At 59.9% G+C, this 20,796-nt stretch overlaps 1 protein-coding gene across 6 annotated transcripts in view; it reads left to right on the forward strand.

Moving 5' to 3' along the window:
* CAMK2B (calcium/calmodulin dependent protein kinase II beta) overlaps window positions 1-20,796 on the forward strand; it is a 95,279-nt gene that overhangs the window by 39,467 nt on the left and 35,016 nt on the right. For all 6 annotated transcript variants that reach the window (XM_029233200.1, XM_029233202.1, XM_029233199.1 and 3 more), the window contains exons 3-4: window positions 12,376-12,435; window positions 19,439-19,493. In XM_029233200.1, coding sequence (XP_029089033.1) covers window positions 12,376-12,435; window positions 19,439-19,493 — 115 coding nt within the window. The remainder of the gene's footprint in view (window positions 1-12,375; window positions 12,436-19,438; window positions 19,494-20,796) is intronic.

A 20,796-nucleotide genomic window follows, 5' to 3' on the forward strand; every position in this document is an offset into this window, starting at 1 on the left:
CAAAGGTGGGGGGCTGACCTCACAGGTATGGGGCTGATCTCACAGGTAGGGGCCTGATCTCACAGGTGGGGGTCTGATTTCAAAGGTGGGGGGCTGACCTCACAGGTAGGGACCTGATCTTACAGGTGGGGGTCTGATTTCAAAGGTGGGGGGCTGACCTCACAGATGGGGAGCTGACCTCACAGGTGGTGCTGACCTCACAGGTGGGAGGCTGATTGCATAGGTGGGGCTCACGGCTCGGGTGAGGGATTCACCGCACAGGTGAGGGACTCAGCGCACAGGTGAGGAGACAGGCCACATACGTTGAGATCTGGGGCTCACTTCTGAGCCTCCTCCCGCCCCCAGGCTGATGCCCAGTTTACCCCCAGCTACCTTCACCTGGGGCCACCCCCTCCGCAGGGCCTGTGTGGCCCCTTCTGCCTTGGGGGGCACCCCTGCCGGAGCTGTGACAGGGCGGAGCTGTCTGGCCTCTAGGGGCTCTGGGGCTGAGCCTGCACCCCGGCCAAACCTGCCCAGAAGCCTTCGCCCAGCAGGAACCGGGGGCTTTCCTGCTGCAGCCGGCGCTGCCGCTTTCCTGTTGGCCCCCCGCGACCCACAAAAGGGAAGACGACCCTGTCAGAGGATAACAGGCGCCGGGGAATCCGCGGAACTGGGTTACCGGAGGACGCGGCGCCGCATTGCAGGGTCGGCTGAGCATGCGCCGCGGGCGCTGGGCTCCTCTCCCTCCCCTCCCCTCCCCCCTCCCCCCTCGGTCACCCCTCCCCAGCCTGGGCACCCTTCCCGCCTATTCCGCGGCCCCGCCCCTGCCCCTCCCTGGCAGCTCCTAGCGCCCCAGGGGCGGAGTCAGGGCCTCACCGTATAATGTTCCAATATCAGATAAACAATATTTTTTTAGAATAAGTATGTCCCAAACCCCCAGTCAGCTTTTGGTCGAAGCTGCTCTCGAATCGGGGCTCCAGGGGACCCTGGGCAGTGGGAGGGGTCTTCCTAGGGACCCGGAAGGTGGGTGGAGTAGGAGGGTCCCTTCCTTGGCCCCAGGCTCAGTCTTTAACCGGACAGACCCATCCCTCCCGGGTTCTGTTGCCAGGACTTGGGTTTTTGCGGAGTTGGGGGCGCCCACCTACAGGTGGGGAGGGAGGAAGAGGGAAAGTTGGGGGCCCCTGTGGGCAGGGGGGACCCTCCCCCAGTCCCATGCCAGGGGGAGGATGGGGGAGCAATGAGGGAACCGGCTGCGGTGGCCAGATTTAGAAGTAATTTGAATTTCAGATAGGCTGTGAAAAATCTTTGAAGACAAATACGTCCCAAACTGCACAGGACATACTTGTATTAGAAAATTATTTATCTGAACTTGGGACATATTTATATGAAAAAAAACTTGTTGCTTACCTGAAATTCAGATTTAACTGGTCGTTTTGTGTTTTATCAGGCAATGCCAAACAGACTTGTTGAGAGAAGAGATCTTTGTCATTAATTGATTATTCAAACAGGCTAAGTCAAAACTTCCCCAAACTGGGGTGAAGACAGGAGAGGAGAAAGGGGGTGGAGGCCAGGCTGTGTGGGCAGGGGTCCTGGTGGACAGCCACTCCGTGTGCTTGGTGGCCTCACCTGTGAGGAGGAGAATGTGGCAGCTCCGTGGCCCTGTTCCCTGGTTCTGGGGTGTGTCTGTTTCTGGGGCACGGCTGCCTCTGTGAACCCTGAGTCCCACGGGCTGGGGGGGCCTGATAGCGATGCTCCGTGAACTCAGGCCACAGCGGTGCCCACCCCATTGAGCTGTAGAGGGTCAAGAGAGGGTGGGGAGGTGGCAGCGCCTAAAAGGTGGACTGGTCCAGGGTTACTGGGAGGAAATCTCCACGAACTCCTGGGCCCTTGTGGGGTTGTTTTATCAGCCATTCCTGTCATTCCCCAAATCTGGAGGGGTCCTTACCGGCAGCCCTGTGCACCCCACATGCACCAAGGGTCCCCCTGGAGGTGAGCGTAGGGTCAGAGGGGCAGCCACAGGCTTGAGGACCCACCCTCTTAGTCAGCACGGCAGCCCCCGGCTCCCAGCAGGCTGGCTCTCTGTCTCCCAGCTTGTCTCCCAGCTCCGGGGGTGGGGTGGGGGTGGGGTGGGGTGGGGCGGGGCGGTGCACAGGGGCCTCTTGGTCTCCCTCCCTGAGCCCAAGGCTGTGCTTTGCGCACAGTAGGTCCCTAATGAACATGATGAAGGGGTGGGGGGAGCAGAGCGCTTTCAACTCAGGAACTGAGCTGGAGGAAGGGTCTGTTGGGAGGTGGTGGTCTGGGCTACCAGTAACTACAGATGGAAGGAGGAGGCTGGTGGGAGGGAGGCGTCCCAGAGGCTTTGCTGAGTCTCAGTAGGACCCTGACAGAATAAGCCCTGCACCCTCTGGGGGCCGTGCCCTAGCCTGGAAAGCACGCCGCGCTGTGGCAGTGTCACGGGTGCTATCTTGGGGTGGGCTGTGATGAGACCCCACCCCCGGCATAGGACGTATTGCACTGGGGCTGGGGAAGGAAGAAGGAAAGGAGGAGGCCACTGGTGGGCTCCTGCTGTCACCATGCCCTACTGTACTGGAGGGTCATACTGTCCCATTTTACAGTTGACAAAACTGAGGACTCGAGAGGACAGTCATTTTTATTCACATCACCTCCTTTTTGCCTATTAGTCAGCGTGGGAGCCCGCCCTAGGGTCGTGGGCATGACCAAACACTGGATGGGGACCCCGGACAGCTGAGATGGACAGCAGTCTGTGTCACACAGGCTCAGAGCCCGGGGAGGACACTGCACGTCATGCAGTCCACTTCGGGTGCACTCGGGGCAGAGTGAGCAGGTGACCAGAGAGTGGGGTGCCCCTGGCTGCCCCAGGGGGATGTGGTTGCTTGTTTGAATAATTCCTTGCTGGCAGGGGACCGAGGCCACCACTTGGGGATAGGTCTGCTCTGCTCCTGGTCTGCCTGGGAGGGGGGCCGCTTGGCTGGGTGAGCGGGCTGGGGAGCCTACAGCTAGGCCATTCGGGCCCTCCCGGTTTCACCGGACATCAGGGCAGCACATCACACGGGGCCTCAGTGCCAGGCCTTACATCATGAAATGCCACGTCTGTTTCAGAGCTGAGCTGTGCCCCGTGTTGGGTGATGACGGCTCTGAGCCTGAAGAGGGCGAATCTGTTCCCATGGAGGAGCAGCTGAAGGGCCACGGGGACCACAGAGTGAGGGCTCTGGGGACCACGTGGCCAGCTAACAGCTCAGAGGCCTCAGCACTGCGGTGTGGGGAGCGGCAGGTCGCTGGCCCAGCTCCCATACACCTGGCAGCTTGTCCGTGCCCCTCGAGGGCCCTTTCTTTGTCCCAACGAGGCGGTGGCAGCTGCGGGACCCACACAGGTGCCCTCCCTGGGTGGCTGCCAGGTGACGCTGGTGTCATCATGGCTGGTTGCGTGCCGCCTTTTAAAAAGAAAACACACACGGGAAAGTACCATGGGAGCTGCTCTTTTCATAATCATGGCTTTGCCAGTGCCCGCCAGGGGCTGAAGCGTGACTAGACCTTCCTGGGGACCCCAGTGCTGGATGCAGAGCAGGATGGGATGCCCCCAGGGCCCTAGATGCTCCCTGGGTGAGCAGGCTGGGGTCAAGCATGTTAGCCCGTTGAAGGCTTGAGAAGCCCCAGGAGAAAGACCATAGGATGGCTGAGGCCTCCACGCCAGCCCCCCTGGCTGGTGGCCCAGCTCCGATGCCCTACCCCACGGCCTTCCTGTGCCGCGTCCTCCATCTGAAAGTTGGAGGCGATGTTAATAACAGCCCTATGTCACGGGGAGCCCTGGGCAGGTTGTGGGGCCTGTGAAGAGCCGAAGAGCAGACAGCAGAGGCTAATCCGAGGCCACCCGCAGACGCTCTTGTGCTCTGGAGCAGAGGAGCGACCAGGGTCCCAGGGCAACGCTCCCCTGTGACCTTCCTCCAGCTCCTGAACCAGCTTGTACCCCTTGACGGTGACCGGATGGTCAGGCCCCGCTGCAGGACCCTGCGCTGCCCCTGGGGTCGCTCCCACCAGCCCCCTGGGCCCTGTCGGGAGGCGAGAGCCACCGAGGCCCTGGCTTGGGGACGTCCTTCCCGAAAGTCCTGTCTTCTCCTGCAGTCTGTCCCTTCTGCACCCAGAAAGGGGCTGAAGCTGAGGTGGGAGCCTCCAGGGTCAGCAGGTGCTGGTGCTTACACTTGAACTGGCCTCTGTCTGCCCTGGTCCACCCACCCCCAGGCCTGCTCACCCCCTTCCTGGGACCCTGAGGGCAGGACTGTAGGTGGTAGGGTGAGGTGCGCAGGCGGGAGGGTGCCATGGGCGCTGTTGTGGACCCCACTGGCTGCTGCGAATGTCCAGGATGTCCTGTCAGAGTCTGACTCAGCAGCTTGGAACCACAAGAGCTTCCGGCCCGTGTTCCCACGCTCTGTTCCCCTGGACCCTGACAGCTTTGGGACACGTTAAGTGAAGGAGTTGATGCTGGGCAGTGATTACCGTGAGCCCGCATGAAGTGGGGTGTGGATATCCGTGAGCCTCTGAAGAGTCTAGAAAGCTCTCTGTGCCATCCGATGGTGTAGGCGGTGGAGATGGGTGGGAAGGAGAGGAGGGAACCCCGGATGACGCATCCCGGGGCCCAGTGGCGCGGGTCACCTGGGGACAACGGGTCCTTGCCCTTGTCCAATGCAGCCGCGGACCCCCACCTCCCTTTGGAAGAATAGAAGCCCCTGTAGAGGAGACAACTGCTGGGGTCTTGAGTATCGTGTTGGACGGAGGCTGGAGGAGGGAAGCGAGAATAGCAGCGAGGATGACAGGCCAGGTGCCCAGCTCTGTGGGCAGGCAGCGGGGAGGGGCCGGCAGCTGGGATTTCCTCTCTTCCGTGGCCTCTCCCTGGGAACACCCCCCAACCCTTTTCACACATGGGAAACAGACTCAGAGAACACGGCTTGGTCCCGTTCAGGGCCCTGTGTCCGGTGTCCCCGTGGCCACCGGAGCCCTGCCCATAGGCGAGCCTGCCACACCCCAGCTTGACGACGTTGGTTTGGGTTCACTGCTGGGTTAGCCTGGAAGGAACAGGAGCCTGGGCAGCCCCCCACCCTGTGGAGCCAACAGCTGGACAGCCAGGATGGGACGTGGGAGCTGCCCCCAGCCCTGCAGGCTACGGCTGTCCTCGGACCTCCTGAGGTGGGCAGCGTGGGCATCTGACCTCCCCCCCCCCGGGGAGGGGCGGCACTGTCTCTGGCTGGCGCAGGACCCCTGGCCTTTGGTCACACCCACCCGGGTGAGGACAGGCGAGGCAGCCAAGGGCAGGGGCTGCTGCCTGGACTCCCCGCAGCTGCCGTCCTCCAGCCGCACCCGCACCCCCATGCTGCGTGTTCAGGCAGGTGATTCTGTAGACATGTCACCCTCTGGGGCCTTGGCCACAAGGGGTGGGCGTCTATGCTTCAGTGCAGAAATGGATGGTGACCCCGGGGTGGGGGCCTGACCCCAACCTGAAGCTCAGATCCCTGCTGACTCGGTGTCCAGGAAGTGCTGAATTTGGCGGAGTGTCCTGGGCAGCAGCCATGGTGGCCCACGATCTCCAGCCGGTTCCCTGACGTGTCCCAGCCTCCCATGTCCCAGGCCAGGACTCCAGCAGAGCCCTCTTCCATCCCCTCGTCCCCAGCTCTCCCTGGCCAGGTCGTCCTCCAGCCAGGGTGGGCAGGGGGGGAACTGCAGAAGTCCGCGGAGACCCTTGTGCCGGTGAGGTCTCCCAGTGAACACAGCCCGCCCGGCCCAAGGGGCTAGGGGGGTCCAGTAGGCATCGGGGAGGAGAGAGCGTTCCTGAATCCCTCCATGTGCCAGGCGGTGTGGGCTTTTCACGTGGGGTTTCATGTTCGGTCCAGCCTGACCTGTCCTTACTCCTGACTTCCCGGGACGTGGCCGCACTTGTCCTAGGCTGAGCCCCGGGGAGAGGGTGGCAGCCCCTCCTCACGGCTGGGCCTCCTGTCTTCCCCCCGCCACCCCGTCCTTCCTCTGCCCGTGCCCGGCGCCTCGCGGGTGTCCTTCTGCCGGTGACGGCACTGCTGCCGCTCGTGGCAGCTGGCGAGGGGCCAGGCGCCCACCCACGTCCCTCCGTTGCCCTTCTCCTGACTCCTCTCATCCCCCAACCGCCCCGCTCTGCTGTGAGTCACCCACAGCTAGGGAGCAGGTGGCAGCTGGGAAGGCGGCTGTCACTGGGGGGCTGTGAGGGAGGCCACCAGCCTCGGGGACTCTGAGCTCCTCTGGGTGCCTGTTTCTCGACCCTGCGGTGCGCCCTACCCTGCAGGATGCAGCAGGGCCCACCGACATCCTCTCCCACCTCCAAGGGCGGCATCTCCCGCCCTGCCCTCAGCTGCTACCTCTTCATTCTTGACTCAGCTCCGGCTGCCCCCACCTGGGGGTCCCTGCCTGGGAGGACTCGCCCTGTTGATGAGTTAGTTCGTGGCAGGGAAGAGCCGCTTTGAGTCTCTCTATGCCATTCCACGGGGAGTTATTGAAGTCAAAGTTAACGCTTACAGTGAGTGGACAGCGCCCCCCTGTGGTCACGCGTGGCAGCGCCTGTCTCTTCCTGCCCCTTGGGGTCCCCTGACCCATCCCCTTCGCAGTGGTGGGTGCCAGCCACGGCACAGTGACAACCCCAAGCGGGCCCCTCCCCACCTCCTGGGGGCTCCTGGGGTCTGGGAACTGCCATCCTGTGTGGGGTGTGCACCCAGCGTGAGGCGTGCAGGGCTGCACGGGGCCACCTCCTTTCCCGGGTTACCCGGCGCCACACCTCGGGGACCCCCAGAGTGCAGGGTGGGCCTGCACAGAGATCAAGGCAGAATCACCCAGAAGCTTCCAGGTCCCGCGTTGCTGGGGCATGGGCCACAGAGCTGAGGGTCTGGAGCCTCAGGGACTGTGACAGGAGCTCAGGCGGGTGACAGATGGTGATGGCAGGTCCAGTGTCGCTGGTGTCTTTGAGTAAAGTGCATTTGTTTTGTTTGATAAGCGCTTTTATAGAGTATAAGTGAACGCTGTGTTTTATCGATGGGGTGTTTCTCTGCTAGGAGAAATAAATAGCATGTTTCTGCCTCTGCCGCCCCCTCGCGGGAGCAGGTGTAAGTGTCGCGTGGACGTCAGGTTGCCCCAGACGCAAGACAGTCGCTTTTTGGCTACAGGCCCGCAGGCACTTAGGCTGGTCTCCATGTGGGGTGTGGATCCGTCAGGCACCCGAGCATTTAAGAGATGGCTGAACTCAGGAGTTCCCTAGAGCTTCACATCAGAGGGGGTGTGAGAACCGAGTCTGTGCCCCCATGAACGGCAAGCTCCTCCAAAACCCCACCCCGGCGTCCCCCCTTGAGTCTCCTTCAGGCAGCACCATCCCCCACACCCCGACTCTGCTGTCCTCAGGGATCACGACACTGCTGCACCTGCTCCTTGGGACCCAGGACCAATGTCCCATGGGTCCCCGGGACACGGTCAGTGCTGGCCTTGGGTCTGTGGCGGGGAGGAGGGTGGAGAGGTCTCGCCTTGACAGGGTGGGGTTCTGGAGGCTGGCGGGGAGCTTAGCTTGTGCCCTCATTCCCTGGCTCCCCATTTTTCCATGTCCTATTTCAGAGGTCGCCCTCAGACCCCAGAGGCAGGGCACGTGAGGGGTGATGCAGGGACCGACCCTGGAAAGGGGGCCCAACGCCACCTGGGGACAGGATGCACGGGGGTGTCAGTGGGGTGGGTTCTCGGGGCTCACGCGTCCTTGTGTTCAAACCTGCACAGGTGTGGCTCACGTTCCGAGACACGTCCCAATGTTCCGTAACAAAACGCCAGCCGACGTGGTAGCAGGGCCATGAGGAACAGGTGCCTGGGCCTCAGGGCAGCTCCGGGCACCCGGACCCTCAGGGCACCAGCCCACAGCCCTGGGAGGGCCCTTTCGAGCCTCTTGGCTGGGCTTGAGGCACCGTGGCCTCCACAGCCCTGGCAGGTGCCTGGTTGGCCCCTCCTGGGGTCACCCGCTGCCTGCCCATCACTGCGGTGGGCAGGGCAGGGTCTGGCTGCGCAGGAGGACTCTTGGGACCTCCATCAGGAGGGGGTACTGGGCTGGGGTGCCCGGGGTGCTGATGGGTTCTGGGTGGGGTGGGCAGCCTTTTGACTGCATTCTCTCCACGGGCCTGCTTGGTGGTCACTGCCATGGTCTTATGAGTCCAGGCAGGTCCCTGGGGCCAGGGCCCCGGGAACGAGAGAGGCTGGCAGGGATGAGTAGGTGCGGCAGTTCTGAGAGGTCACAGGGCTTGCTCGGGGTTGCTGGCCGGTCCCACGTCCTGCTGTCCGCTGGGGGACGCGGTGGGGTGGAGGTGTCCTCCCAGGTTCCCACTGGTGGTTTAGAGCCAGGACACACTTCCTGCCAACCAGACTGGGTTAAATTAAACCCACCATGTCTATGGTGGGTTTTACGATGTTCATTTGGACATTCAGAGGTGATGCCTCAACTTTGTAGAAAGAAAATCATAGGATGCGGGCAGAGTTAGGATGCTGGATTCTTCCTCACATGGCCACTTGCTGGGCCCGCGATGGGCCTCCTGGGCCGGAGAGGGACAGCCTCCTCCTCCAGCCCCTTCTTGTGGCTTCTGGTTCCCATCTGAAGTCATGGAATATCAGCTTAGATTTTTAATTCCAGGGCAACTGTTACCATAGTGGGTTTTATGACACACCCTCATCATATTTAACTAGTGGCTTTGTGCTCACTGGAGACAGGATCAAACTTCTAAAAAAACCCAATATTTTTCCCTATGATAAAAGTAACACAAGATTGTTGTCCAAGTTGGGGAAAAAATATAAAGAATAAAAATTACCCGTAATTCTGCCACCCAGAGTGAAGCAGTTACTATCTTGATGTGATGTACACACTTGGACTTTTACCAGCTTGGACCACGTGTTGTGATGTAGAGTTTCAGAGCTGCTCTCTGGCTGAGTGCTGCTGGGCCCAATATGGAAAGGGGACAGCCGGGAGTGTCAGTGACCTGCGTGGCCGTGGGGTGGACACCAGCACCTGGGCTGGGCAGCCTGGTGTCTCTTCTTTATTTTTTTTTTTTTTTTAACATCTTTATTGGAGTAGAATTGCTTTACAATGGTGTGTTAGTTTCTGCTTTATAACAAAGCGAATCAGCTATACGTATACATATATCCCCATATCCCCTCCCTATCCCACCCCTCTAGGTGGTCACAAAGCACCAAGCTGATCTCCCTGTGCTATGCGGCTGCTTCCCACTAGCTATCTATTTCACATTTGGTAGTGTGTATATGTCCATGCCACTCTCTCACTTTGTCCCAGCTTCTCCTTCCCCCTCCCCGTGTCCTCAAGTCCATTCTCTACATCTGCATCTTTATTCCTGTCCTGCCCCTGGGTTCATCGGAAACTTTTTTTTTTTTTAGTATGTGTTATACTAAAATATATATATGTGTTAGCTTACGGTATTTATTTTTCTCTTTCTGACTTACTTCACTCTGTATGACAGACTCTAGGTCCATCCACCTCACTACCAATAGTTCAATTTCGTTTCTTTTTATGGCTGAGTAATGGTGTCTCTTCTTGACCCCAAACAAATAATTTATCCCCCCGAACATGCCTCGGAGTAGGTCCAGATTTTTTGGATGAGGCTCTCTGTCCTTGGTGACAAGATTCAGTAAAAAGATATAGTTGTTTGTTATCTGCTTTCCAAAGATGGAGTCCCACATGGATTTTTCTCCTGGTTTTTATCTATGACTGCAATCAGGCAGTTTTTCCAGAGAAAACTACCCCTGCTCCCACCGCCTCATAGCCTCCTGTCTCTCTCTGACCTCAGCCTTCCTCTGGCCCCATCTGCATGAGGGTAAGCTGCTCAGGTGCCATCCACATCAGGAGGAATCCGCTCTGACATTATGGGGACAGGAACAAAATTGGAACGTAGACTGTGGGTTAGATTGAGTATCGTATCTGCACTGGATTTAGTGAGTGGGGTAACTGCCCCGAGATTATGTAAGAGAACGTCCTTGTTCTTATGAAACACACCGAGTGTTACCTAGTAAAAGGACACCAAATGCGGGGCTTACTTTCACATGCTTCAGAGGAGGTAAGTGTATGTATAGGAAGGACAGAGATTATATAGAAGTGCGGTCCAACAGTACTTTGTACTATTCTTGCAACTTTAAGTTTGAAAAATGTTCAGAATGATAAATGTAAAAAGAAACACTATGAAAGAACAAAACAACCCACAAACCCACAACCGTGCACATCCAGCCCTCCTAATTCCACCCTGCGAGTGAGCTGTGGTCCTGGATGTTGCGAGAACCATTCCCCTGCTCTTCTCTAGAGTGGGCCTCACATATATGGAAAGCCATCCGCCCCCCACCTGGTTATGCTTAGTGTTGCCTGTTTTGGAGCTTCATACAGACGGAAAAGTGAAAGCCACCCCGCTTGTGTTCTTTTGCGGCCGCTTTCCACTTATCCCTCCTAATGGTGACTCTTGGGCTGCATCTTGCCTGCTGATGCTGTAGCTGCCCCGCCCACCCCCCCCCCCCCCCACCCCGCCCCGGCAGGATGGGCCACAAGAGTGCTTGCTGTGTTGGATGTGGAGGTGAAGGAGTGAGGGAGGGAGCAAGGGAGGGTGCGAGGGTCTGTCCCGAACGCCCAGCCCCTGCCCTGCGGTTCTGCCAGAGCCCTCCCAGGGCCAAGGGGCCTGGCAAGACAGATGGGAGCCGGGTGGGCAGCTCAGGGAGGTGTTAGCATCTCCGGGAGGCTTGAGTGCCCATCCTGAGAGGAGGGAGAGCCAGCTGGATGCCCCAGGTGTTCCCAGAGAGATTCCTGTCTGCAGGCATGACTTTCCCATTCAGGAGAGGCACATGTGTGTTTACAGGTATGTCCGTGTTCAGGACTGTCCTGATTCTCCCAGCCTTTGTCACATGGCCCAGGGAGAGCTGACCACACACTAGCCAGCGGGCTCCCTTCCTGCCGGAGGACCTGTTGGTGGCTGGGTCCTTTCCCCCCAGGCAGAGGCAGGGATGGGCTGGCAGGTCTGAGGAGGCCTGCCGAGTGGCTTTACTGCTTCTGAGGACATTTTGTAATTAGCACATTAATTGTGTCCCGCTAGTGAGGGCTGTCAGGCGTTCTCTGGTGAATCAGGCGGTCCTGTGGTCTTGTCTGGTGTATTAATGTCCTCCCCAGGCCCCTGCAGTGAAGGGCTCAGTGCAAGCAGTGGCGAGGCGGGGGGGTCCCAGGCCCCGAGCACCCCCTCCCCAGTCACTTTCCGCCCTGGAGCAGCTGCCATCCTGAATCCCCACCTTTCTTCACTGTCCGGCCACTCGTGTGCCCGGTGCCGTGCGTGTCGGTCTCCATGTGAACGAAGCGCGGTTTGGGTCCTCCTCCGTGAGCGGCTTTTTCCACTTGGCCTCACGTTGGGAGGTTGGGGTGATGTGCACACGTTGATGGGTGTATTCTGTTGTGTGATTTATTTCTGCCTTCTCCTCTCAGTGGAAATGTGTTTTTTTTAGTTTTTTACTGTGACAATCTCCATCAGCTTTTAAAATCCTCCTGGCACCTCTGTTTGAAAGATAAAATTTCTGGCTGATAAGTTGCTTGGTCCTTGGGGGGGGTGGCCTCTGGAACTGAGGTCCTGTGCCTCTTGGGGATGGGTGCAGGGACACAGGGCTGGAGGGGGGAAGGGACCAGCAACAGTCTTACCGGGGGTGACTTCTCTCTGAGGCTTTGACTCTCTTGCTGCTGACGTTGCAATGAGCACCAGGGCCCGTCAAAATTCAGGCCTGTGTTTTGTAGGTTTGTGTGTAGGGGTAGGGGTCAGGTCGAGCATCTTTTGCCCAGATGTCCAGCCAGAGGCCGGCCCAGGCCCATGCTGACCCGCAGCGCTGGTTGGACGCCCCCAGCAGGCCGACAGCCCTGCTCTGCCAGCCCCTCAGCCGCTTCTGAAGAGCAAATTAGGCCTCAGCAGAAAGCTCTGCAGAGTCTGGAATTAGGACAAATTAGTGAAGGATTGAATTGGTGCTGTCCGTTCTGTTGCTGAGAGATGGCATTTTCTCTTCCTGAATCACCTGGGGAAACTTTTGGCCCCGAGTGAGCACCGCTCCCATCTCCCATGGGCCTCTCACCCCAGGCACTGGGCAGCCTCTTCCAGCCCAACACTGCCAGCCAGGGATCGGGGTGGGGGTGGGGGGCACAACGTGACGTGTCCCCTGGGCAGGCAGCGGTCACCCGGGTGGGCACTGAGGGAGGTGGTGGCCAGGTCCTCCTGGCCGTGAGTCTCGTGGTTGGCAGTCTGTCCAGCATGCAGTCGAGGGGCACAGGGTGTCACTGGCTGCAGGGCCACAAGGTGATACCGTGTCCCTTTTTGTCCCCAGATCACCAGAAGCTGGAGAGAGAGGCTCGAATCTGCCGTCTTCTGAAGCATTCCAACATCGGTGAGTAGCCCTCGGGGTAGGGGTCCCAGCTCTCCCATACAGCCAGCAGGGGGACCCCAAAGGCGTCCGTCCCTTTCCTTCTCCATTGAAGTATCCCACCCTCAGGCCCCTGGAAACATCTCCTCCTCCTGACCCAGAGGGATTCCTGCAGGGACTTTGGGGCAACCCTCTGGGGGAGGTCAAGGCTGGACTCCTCCTGGACGGGTCCCTGCCCACCACTCTGTAAGTCTGATCCATGATTCTGGTGAAAACACACAGGGGCCTCACGTTCCATGGCTTCAGAAAAGCCACAAGACGGCCTGATTACAGAGAAAAAAGTTTGGAAACCGAAGACCACACCAGGCACAGCCCCAGCCTGAGGTCTGAGACCTGAGGCCTGAGGTCTGAGGTCTGATTCTGGAGAACCTCTGCCGTCCCCCCAGCCCGGGGCCCCTGGAACTGCCATCTGGGATGGGGATCAGCTGCCCCTTGGGGGCACGTGGAGCCCCAGGAGCCCAGGTCTTAGCCTCAGGGAGTGTGGGTGCCCTGCCCACGGTAGGCCCCTTCCTTCTGAAACCCCAGACTGAGTAGGGACTCAGTTCAGACACAAGCGTAGGAGCTGCTGGGACCCCAGACCCCGGAAGCTGGTGCAGATCTCCCGGGGCCTGTCAGCCTCCGCCTGCCCGCCTCAGCCGTGAGCGGCCCCTGTCCGCGCAGCACAGCTGCCTGTCCTTCTGCACCTCTGGTCCCTTTAGGGACTCCTGAGGAACCCAGGACCCAGCCCTTGACCACACCGGGAAGCAGCCGGGTGGCACGGGGGGAGGGCGGGCCCACGTTCTCAGAGGCACCCAGGGAGCTCATCAGGGAGGATTCCTGGGCACTTTTGCCCGTGCGCTGACTCAGTTGTGCCGGGATGGCGCCCAGGACTCTGTCTAAAAGGGACGCCAGGCTGTGCCTAGCAGCCACGTCCATGCCACTCCCAGGGCAGGGCCTCGGCCGCGGGTCCAGGAGGGCCGCAGGGGGGCTCGGGGTCCTCGGAGCTGGTTGTGGGAGCTGCTGCCTCCCTGGCTGTGGCCCCTCCAGGCCGCTGGCTCTTCTGCAGCTGGCCCAGCCCGGGTGCAAGGTGCAGGGCAAGGCAGATCTCCCGTTTCTGGGGGGGGGGCCCTTGGTGTCGGCCCCAGGGCTGCTGCCGCCCCTCGTGCCTGGGCCCATACTCTTTCTAACCACGGACTCTCAAGGCTGAGACTGTTGGAATCACGGTGCGCAGATTCCTGACCTGCCCCCGGGAAAGCCTGGCTCGGAGGCCTAGAGCGGGCCCAGGAATCGGAATCAGAGCCAGCCTGATGGGTGATTCTGAGGTGGGTGTCCACAGGGACCCCAGCCCCCTCTTCACTGGGCTGGGGCACGTTTGGCAAAAGGGCTGTTGCCCCTCTGCCCGTCCAGGTCCAGGTGCCCGAAGACCCTCTCTCTTGGTGCTCCTGGCTGGTGCCACCACACTGCCAGCTCTACCCACACCGCTTCCCATGCCAGCTCCCTCCCCTGTGTCCGCTGAGCGCCCATCAAGTGTGGGTCCCCCATTCTGAGTGATTTTCAGGAATCCTCTTACTAGGGAGAAGACCCAGGTGTTCTTGGGTTGGTGTTCGGGGCCAATTCTTCAACAAGAAGCCCCCCTGCCCTGCCTGCATACCCCGTGTGGTTCTGGGTGCGTTCTGAGTGGTCTCTGGAGTCCGCCTAGGGGGTTTATTCTAGAACACAGGGGAGGCAGAGCTGAGACTGTGGGGTTCAGCTGAACATTCTCTGTAGACTCAGGAGGGGCTCTCTGAGGAGTGGGTAGTGGGGGAGACTTTTGGGGGAGATGAGGGGAGCCCCTTGCTCCGTGGCCTGTGTCTACCCAGCCCCATCTCTGAACAGAAGTGTTCCCAGCCCCTCACCCCCGGGAGAGGAAGCAGGACCACGTTCAGATAGAGGCGGGGTAGGGGCTCTGGGAGGGGCTCCCCTTCCTGTCCTGGCTCACTCAGGAAGCAGTTGTGCTCAGGGCGTGGGCAGGGGAGGATCCTCAGTTTGCCCGTCTGGAAAGTGGAGATGCTGCTACCTTCCTCACAGGGACCCCCCTGTGAGGACCCGAGAGGGTTCCCCTGGCGAGCCGGACGTGAGCTGTGAAAGCCCTCCTTTCCGAGGCAGTGTGCTGAGGTTCAGAGCTCAGAGATCTGGATTCGGACCCCACCTTTCCCCTCAAAAGCCACAGCAGCCACTGAACTGCTTTGAGGCACAGTCTCCTTGTTTGTGGACTAGGCGTGTTTCACAAGTGTGTCAGTCGTCCAGGCTTGGCAACTAAGTACCCCAAAACGCAACCAACAAGCGTTGATTTTCTCTGTTTCTGTGGATTCAAGAGCAGTTCAGCTGGGTGATTGGGGCAGCCACCTAATTTGTGGGATCGGTGCAAAATGAAAATGTGGGGACTTTTTTCAAAAATTATTATGAATTTCAAAACAGCAACAGCAGGGCAGGGCCCTCTTGAGCCTGGGGCCTGGGGCAGCTACACAGGTGGCTTGGCCATGAGCTGGCCCTGCCCAGGGCTCCAGAGACAGACAGAGACAGAGACAGACAGAAAGAAAAAGAAAGACAGAGAGAGGCCGAGACAGAGATTGAGACAGACAGACAGAGACAGAGAGACAGCCAGAGATGGAGAGGGAAGGAGAACAAGGAACACAGTGCTTTTTCTTCCCCAAATTGTGGTAAAACATATGTAACAATATTTATCAGTTTAACTATTTTTAAGTGTACAGTTCAGTGGCATTAAGTACATTCACGGCGTTACATAACCATCGCCCTCATCTGTACTCAAAACTTTTTCATCACCCCAGGGGAAACTCTGCATTCATTAAACACTACCCCGCCCCCACTGCCCCCAGCGCCTGGCACCCACCATTCTACTTTCTGTCTCTATGAATTTGACACCCTGGGAACCTCATCGATGTGGGGACCATACAGCATTTGTGTTTTGGGAACGGGCTTATTTCACTGAGCCTAATGTCCTTAAGGGTCTTCCGTGTTGTAGCAGGTATCAGAATTTCCTTCCTTTTTAAGGCTGAATAATATTCCACTGTGTGTATATTCCACATTGTGTTTATCTCTTCATCCATCAATGGAACTTGGCCTGTTAGCTATCGTGACTAATGCCACCATGAACATGGGTGTCCAAGTCTCTGCTTTCAGTCCTTTGCGGGTATACCTCGCAGTGGATTCTTGGACCATATGGTGGTTCTGTGTTTAATTTTTGAAGTTATGATCCAGTCTGGGAGGGGTCAGGCTGTCACCCTGCCTTATTCTGTTTGTTTGGAGGCCACACACGAGAGTGAAGGAGCCAAGCTCCCCTCTTAAAGGAGGCCCAGCAGAGGGTGTGAATGCTTCTCCCGATCAGCACGGCGGCACGTGGTGGCTGCTGGCTGCTGGCTGGGCTGTACCATTAGGAGCTGGTACCCGGAGTCAGGCCCTCGGGTAGAAGCTCCCCTCCCAGGGGCTTTAGTTTCTGTTCAGAGACCAGGGGGCACCTGGGCAGAGGAGACAGGTGTGGGCCGGCCTTGGCAGTGTGGGCCCGTCCTGGGAAGCAGGCCCGGGCGTCTGGGGACGGGCATGACCCGCAAGGGCCCTGCTGTGGGCCATGCCCTCCACAGACACGTCTGCACTGTACTCGACTGTCCATGAGGTTGGCTCCCTCCACCCGGGGTCTCAGGAATCCCCTCGTCAGCGCGTATTTATGGACACCTACCCCGTGCCAGCAGGAGACTCGGCTGAGGGCAAGGCTACCTCCACCCTCACCTCACTGGTGGGCTGTAGCCACCTCAGGAGGTTGCTGCTCAGCACGTGAGGGTGTCCCAGACTTCCCACACTGCCCCCAGGGACTGTGGGTGACAGAGATTAAGCAGCGCCCGTGGCAGGCAGAATCTTCCACAGCCTTGTTAGAGTGGGCCCCATCGGGCGGTGAGCAGAGCCCATCGGCCTTGACTCAGAAGGCAGCCCCCAGCCTCCCTCAGCCTCCTCCAGCCTCCCCTCAGCCTCCCTCAGCCTCCCTCAGCCTCCCTCAGCCTCCTTCCAGCCTCCCCTCAGCCTCCCTCAGCCTCCCTCAGCCTCCTTCCAGCCTCCCCTCAGCCTCCCTCAGCCTCCCTCAGCCTCCTTCCAGCCTCCCCTCAGCCTCCCTCAGCCTCCTTCCAGCCTCCCCTCAGCCTCCCTCAGCCTCCCTCAGCCTCTCTCCAGCCTTCCCTCAGCCTCCTTCCAGCTTCCCCTCAGCCTTCCTTTAGCCTCTCTCTGGCTTCCCCCCAGCTTCCCCTCAGCCCCCCGTCAGCCTCCTCTCTGCACACTGACCCTTTCTCTCCTGGGCCCAGCTCATTGATGGCAAATTCCCACCTCCTGGTTTCTGGGGCTGGAACTGCCTTCCCTTGCAGTATGGTCCAGCCAGGAGCTGGGCGGGTGGGCACCACGGGGGACAATGGCCCTGCGAGGACTTCCTGCAGAGGTGAGGAGGCCAGTGCAGGAGGGGAAGGTGAAAGGTTTCCAGTCTCCAAACGCTCAGGGCCCATGCTGTCGCTCCCCAGCTCTTCCTTCCCAAAGCCCATCATATGATAGGTCACAGGGCCCTGCCCTCCCTCACAGCACAAGGGACCAGGGAGGGGTTCAGGCACAGCTTTGGAAGGGCAGAAGGACCCCCCACCAAGAGCCCCCTGGCCTGGGACTCGGGGTCCTGTCTCTGGAGGAGCTGTGGCCCCAGCAGCAGGAGGCGCATCCTTGGGCTCCCCCGACCCCCTTGTCCCCCTAACCCGGTGCTCCCAGGCCAGACTCTTTCAGGTATTACTGGGACTTTATCTGCCGCCTCTGTATGCCACCCGCAGTGTTATTTACTTACTGTTATTTAAGTAAAATAGATTCTATGACAATTCCTTTCTTGACTTAGTACTGCCTGTGAAATCACGGGTCTGATGTGCTAGGTAGGTTTTCTTCTAAACCATTAAAGTAATGCATAACTATTTTTTAAATGTTAAAACTGTTTAAGTAAAAAGAGTGTCTAACGCCCACGTGGCCTTGACTCCCATGCAGAGCCCCCAGTGTCTCCCAGGGCGAGGCCGAGGGCCCTGCCAGCAGGACCTGGGAACCTGAGCCCCTCTCACCTGCTTGGGGGGCAGGGCCTGCGGGCAGGGTGGCCTCCGCCAGGAAGAAGGCCCAGCAGCACCCCAGACTTATGGACCCCTGAGGCTCCCCTGGGGAAGGGGGATTCCCCTGCATGGGAGGAGAGAAAGGCCCCACGGTGGGGGCGGGGGAGTTCCTCTGGGTCGCTGTCTGCAGGGCTGGCGGGGTGGTGGAGGGTGGACCTCTCCCCTCCATGCCGCCCCTCCACCCCAGGACTTTCTTTGCTTGGAGTTCCAGGGGAGGCTGCTCGGAGGGGCCGATGTGCTGGGCCCCCCGCAGAAAGGAGTCAGCAGGGGGAGGGCTTTTGGTCCCTCAGGGATTTTGCAAGAGGGGCCTCGAGGAGGTCGCAGTGAGCCGGGGGTCTGCTGTGTGTTAGGGAGTTGCAGACCCGCCCGGATGGAGTCGGGGTCCGGGCGCACCTGGGTGGGGTGAGGCTGGACGCCGGGCCCTTGAGCAGAGATCACAGAGAGGGATGGGAGCGGGGGATGGTGAGAGAAGCAGACGTGTGAGCCGAGGCGCCCCCGGAGCCACCCATGCCCCTTCTCCTTGGTGACCAGATGCCCTGACTGCTTGCGTCAGGGGCCTGCCCCCCGGGGGCCAGGCCGTGGCCCGAGGTCAGATTGGGGTTCCTGGTGTGAGGACGCTGCTGGCGGGGCCCTTGGGAAGCCCGGAGCTGGGAGAGGTGGGATGCTGGCCACAAAGCTGGGAGCTAGGGCAGCTTCGAGGGCGTGAGTGAGGGGCTGTGGGCCCCGGGAGAAGCTCTGCTCTTCACCCTTTTGGTGCTGGTGGCCCTATCCCTCGTGGTGGGGGGAGTGAGGCCTAAGGAGCTGAGGGGCGGAGCGGGCCGAGGCTGGTGGAGCAGCAGCTCTGTGGGGGCTCCGAGCCCCCATCCACACTGCTGCTTTGGCCTTGTGTGAGCTGTGTGACCCTCAGCCAGTAACTTACCCTCTCTGTGCACCTGTAACTTCTCGGGATGAGCATACTGCGGGCTCCTGACACAGGAGGCAGGATCCGTCACGTGGGGGGCAGTGTCCAAATGAGCCGTTCCTAGAAATACCTGCTGTTGAGTGCCGGGCGCGTCTTCACCTCGAGGAAAAGGAGGCACTGGGCTTGTGTTCTTTGTGCTGACATCCACTTCGCTGTTCACTCATTCATTCATTCCCTCATTCATTCATTCATCAACTCCTAACCAGCACGGCTCTGGCCGGGCCCTTGTTCCAGGCTCAGGGAGTGAAGAAAACGCACTAAAGCAGAGAGCACGTGCGTGGCGTGGCGCCATCCTACCGACCATGCCGCTTCTGGAATGGGAGCTCAGGGTCTGACCTTTGGAAGTGACGCCGCACGGGGCCCTGGGCAGGTGGTCCTCTGCCCGGGGGTCCCTGCCCCCTCAGCCTGGCCCGAGAGGCTGGCGATGGCGCCCTCCGCACTCCTCTCCCATGAAGTCCCTGGACAGCTCCTTTCCAGACCTGGTGGTGTGGGCCTTCGTCCCTGCACCGCTAGCCCCATCCCTGCTGCGTCTGGGAGCAGGGGACCCAGCGGGGGCTGAGAGGGGTCAGGGTCTCCCTCCGGCAGAGGAAAGGAAAGGCAAGACCACACCCCTGAGGCCCTTGGATGCTGGCCTGGGGCCGGCCGGCCTGCAGGGCCTACGCTCACCCCTCGGGCTCTGCCTGCAGCATCCCCCGGGCCCTGCCCAGCCCGGGCTGTGGGAAGCCCCAGGCCTCGGCCCTCCTCCTTGGAGCGCTTGTGCTACTGGCCATGGGACTGGACGGGTCGGAGGCGGGCTGGGCGGCGTGGGTAGGCCCCGGGCTGCTTCCCACGCTCACGGCCTCTCCCATCCCCACAGTGCGTCTCCACGACAGCATCTCCGAGGAAGGCTTCCACTACCTGGTCTTCGATCTGTAAGTGCCGGAGCCTAGGGACTTGTTCTCTCATCTGCTCCCAGCGTTGGGCTGGGCTGGGACCCTTGGTCTCCCCAGCCCTTGCGGGCAGTCCTCCGCCTTCTGGGTAGCCTCGCCCCCAGCCGCGTGGGCCAGCCTCCCTCGGCTCTGCTCTTAGCTTGTTGGCTTTGCGCTGGCGCACAGAGTCCCAGGGGGATGGGACTGCCCGGCTGGTCCCCTCCCCCACACAGAAGGGCCTGCTGGAGGCTGGGACGGAGGGGAGGGAGGGAGGGGAGGACCCCCGGAGGAACGGGCCCTCGGTCTTCCTTCCCCTTCCTTCCCCTGGCTGGGACCCACCGGCTGGCGTGAGCATTTGTGTGTGTGTATGTGTGTGCAAGAGTGCCTCTGGGTTTATGATTGCGTGGATGCATTTGTGTATGTTGATGAATGGGCACGTGTGCGTGTGATTTGTGGGGGCGTGTACGTGTGTACACATGTGCACGTGATTTGTGGAAGGGTGTGCACAAGAGTGCCTGTGTGTTATGAGTGTGCAGGTGTGGGTTTCAGTGTGTGCACGTATGTGAGCGTGATTACAGGAACACATGTATGTGTGTGGTTTATGTGCATGGGTGTGTGTGTGGTGTGTGTATGTGTGAGAACATGTGTATGAGTTGGGGTGTGGACATGCACGTGTGTGTGCATGTCCATGGGTGCATGTGTGCACACACATGTGGCTTGTGGGTGTGCATGTGCACCCACATGTGCGTGTCTGTGTACACGTGCATATGATTTATGGGGTGCTCGCGTGCATGTGTGTACACATGTACACATGTGACTTGTGGGAGTGGATACACATGGGTATGTGTGTGCATGTGTGTGCACGCATGCATGCGTGTGTGGCGCTAAGTGAGAGCGTCTGGGGTCTTTGCTGCCTCTCACTTCCTGCTGGATTTAGAAGCGGTGATCTCATCCCCTCACTTCCCGACAGCTCCGGCTGAGTGCTGCTATATTTAGCTGTCCGTGAGTCAGCACAGCTCGGGACCCTGGGGTGGGCAGGGGCTGTAGCTTTGGGGTGGCTCTGTGTGGCCTCCACGAAGCCCAGCCTGGGGGCTGTGGCCATGGGGGCAGGGCGCGTCTCCATGGGAAGCTCCTCCCTCAAACGACAGATGCCTCGGCCATGGGGGCGTGGAGGCCTGAACCCCTGGCCCACGCGGGGTCCTTTGGCCAGGAGAGGCCTGCAGGAGCTGGGCCACCTCTCGGTCCCCCTGTGTCCCACAAGACACCACTTCAAGTCACCAGCCGGGTGACCAGGGCCGACCTGTGA

Source organism: Monodon monoceros, unplaced genomic scaffold (assembly GCF_005190385.1).
Source record: "Monodon monoceros isolate NGI ecotype Baffin Bay Population unplaced genomic scaffold, NGI_Narwhal_1 Super_Scaffold_2, whole genome shotgun sequence".
Taxonomy (NCBI): Eukaryota; Metazoa; Chordata; class Mammalia; order Artiodactyla; family Monodontidae; genus Monodon; species Monodon monoceros.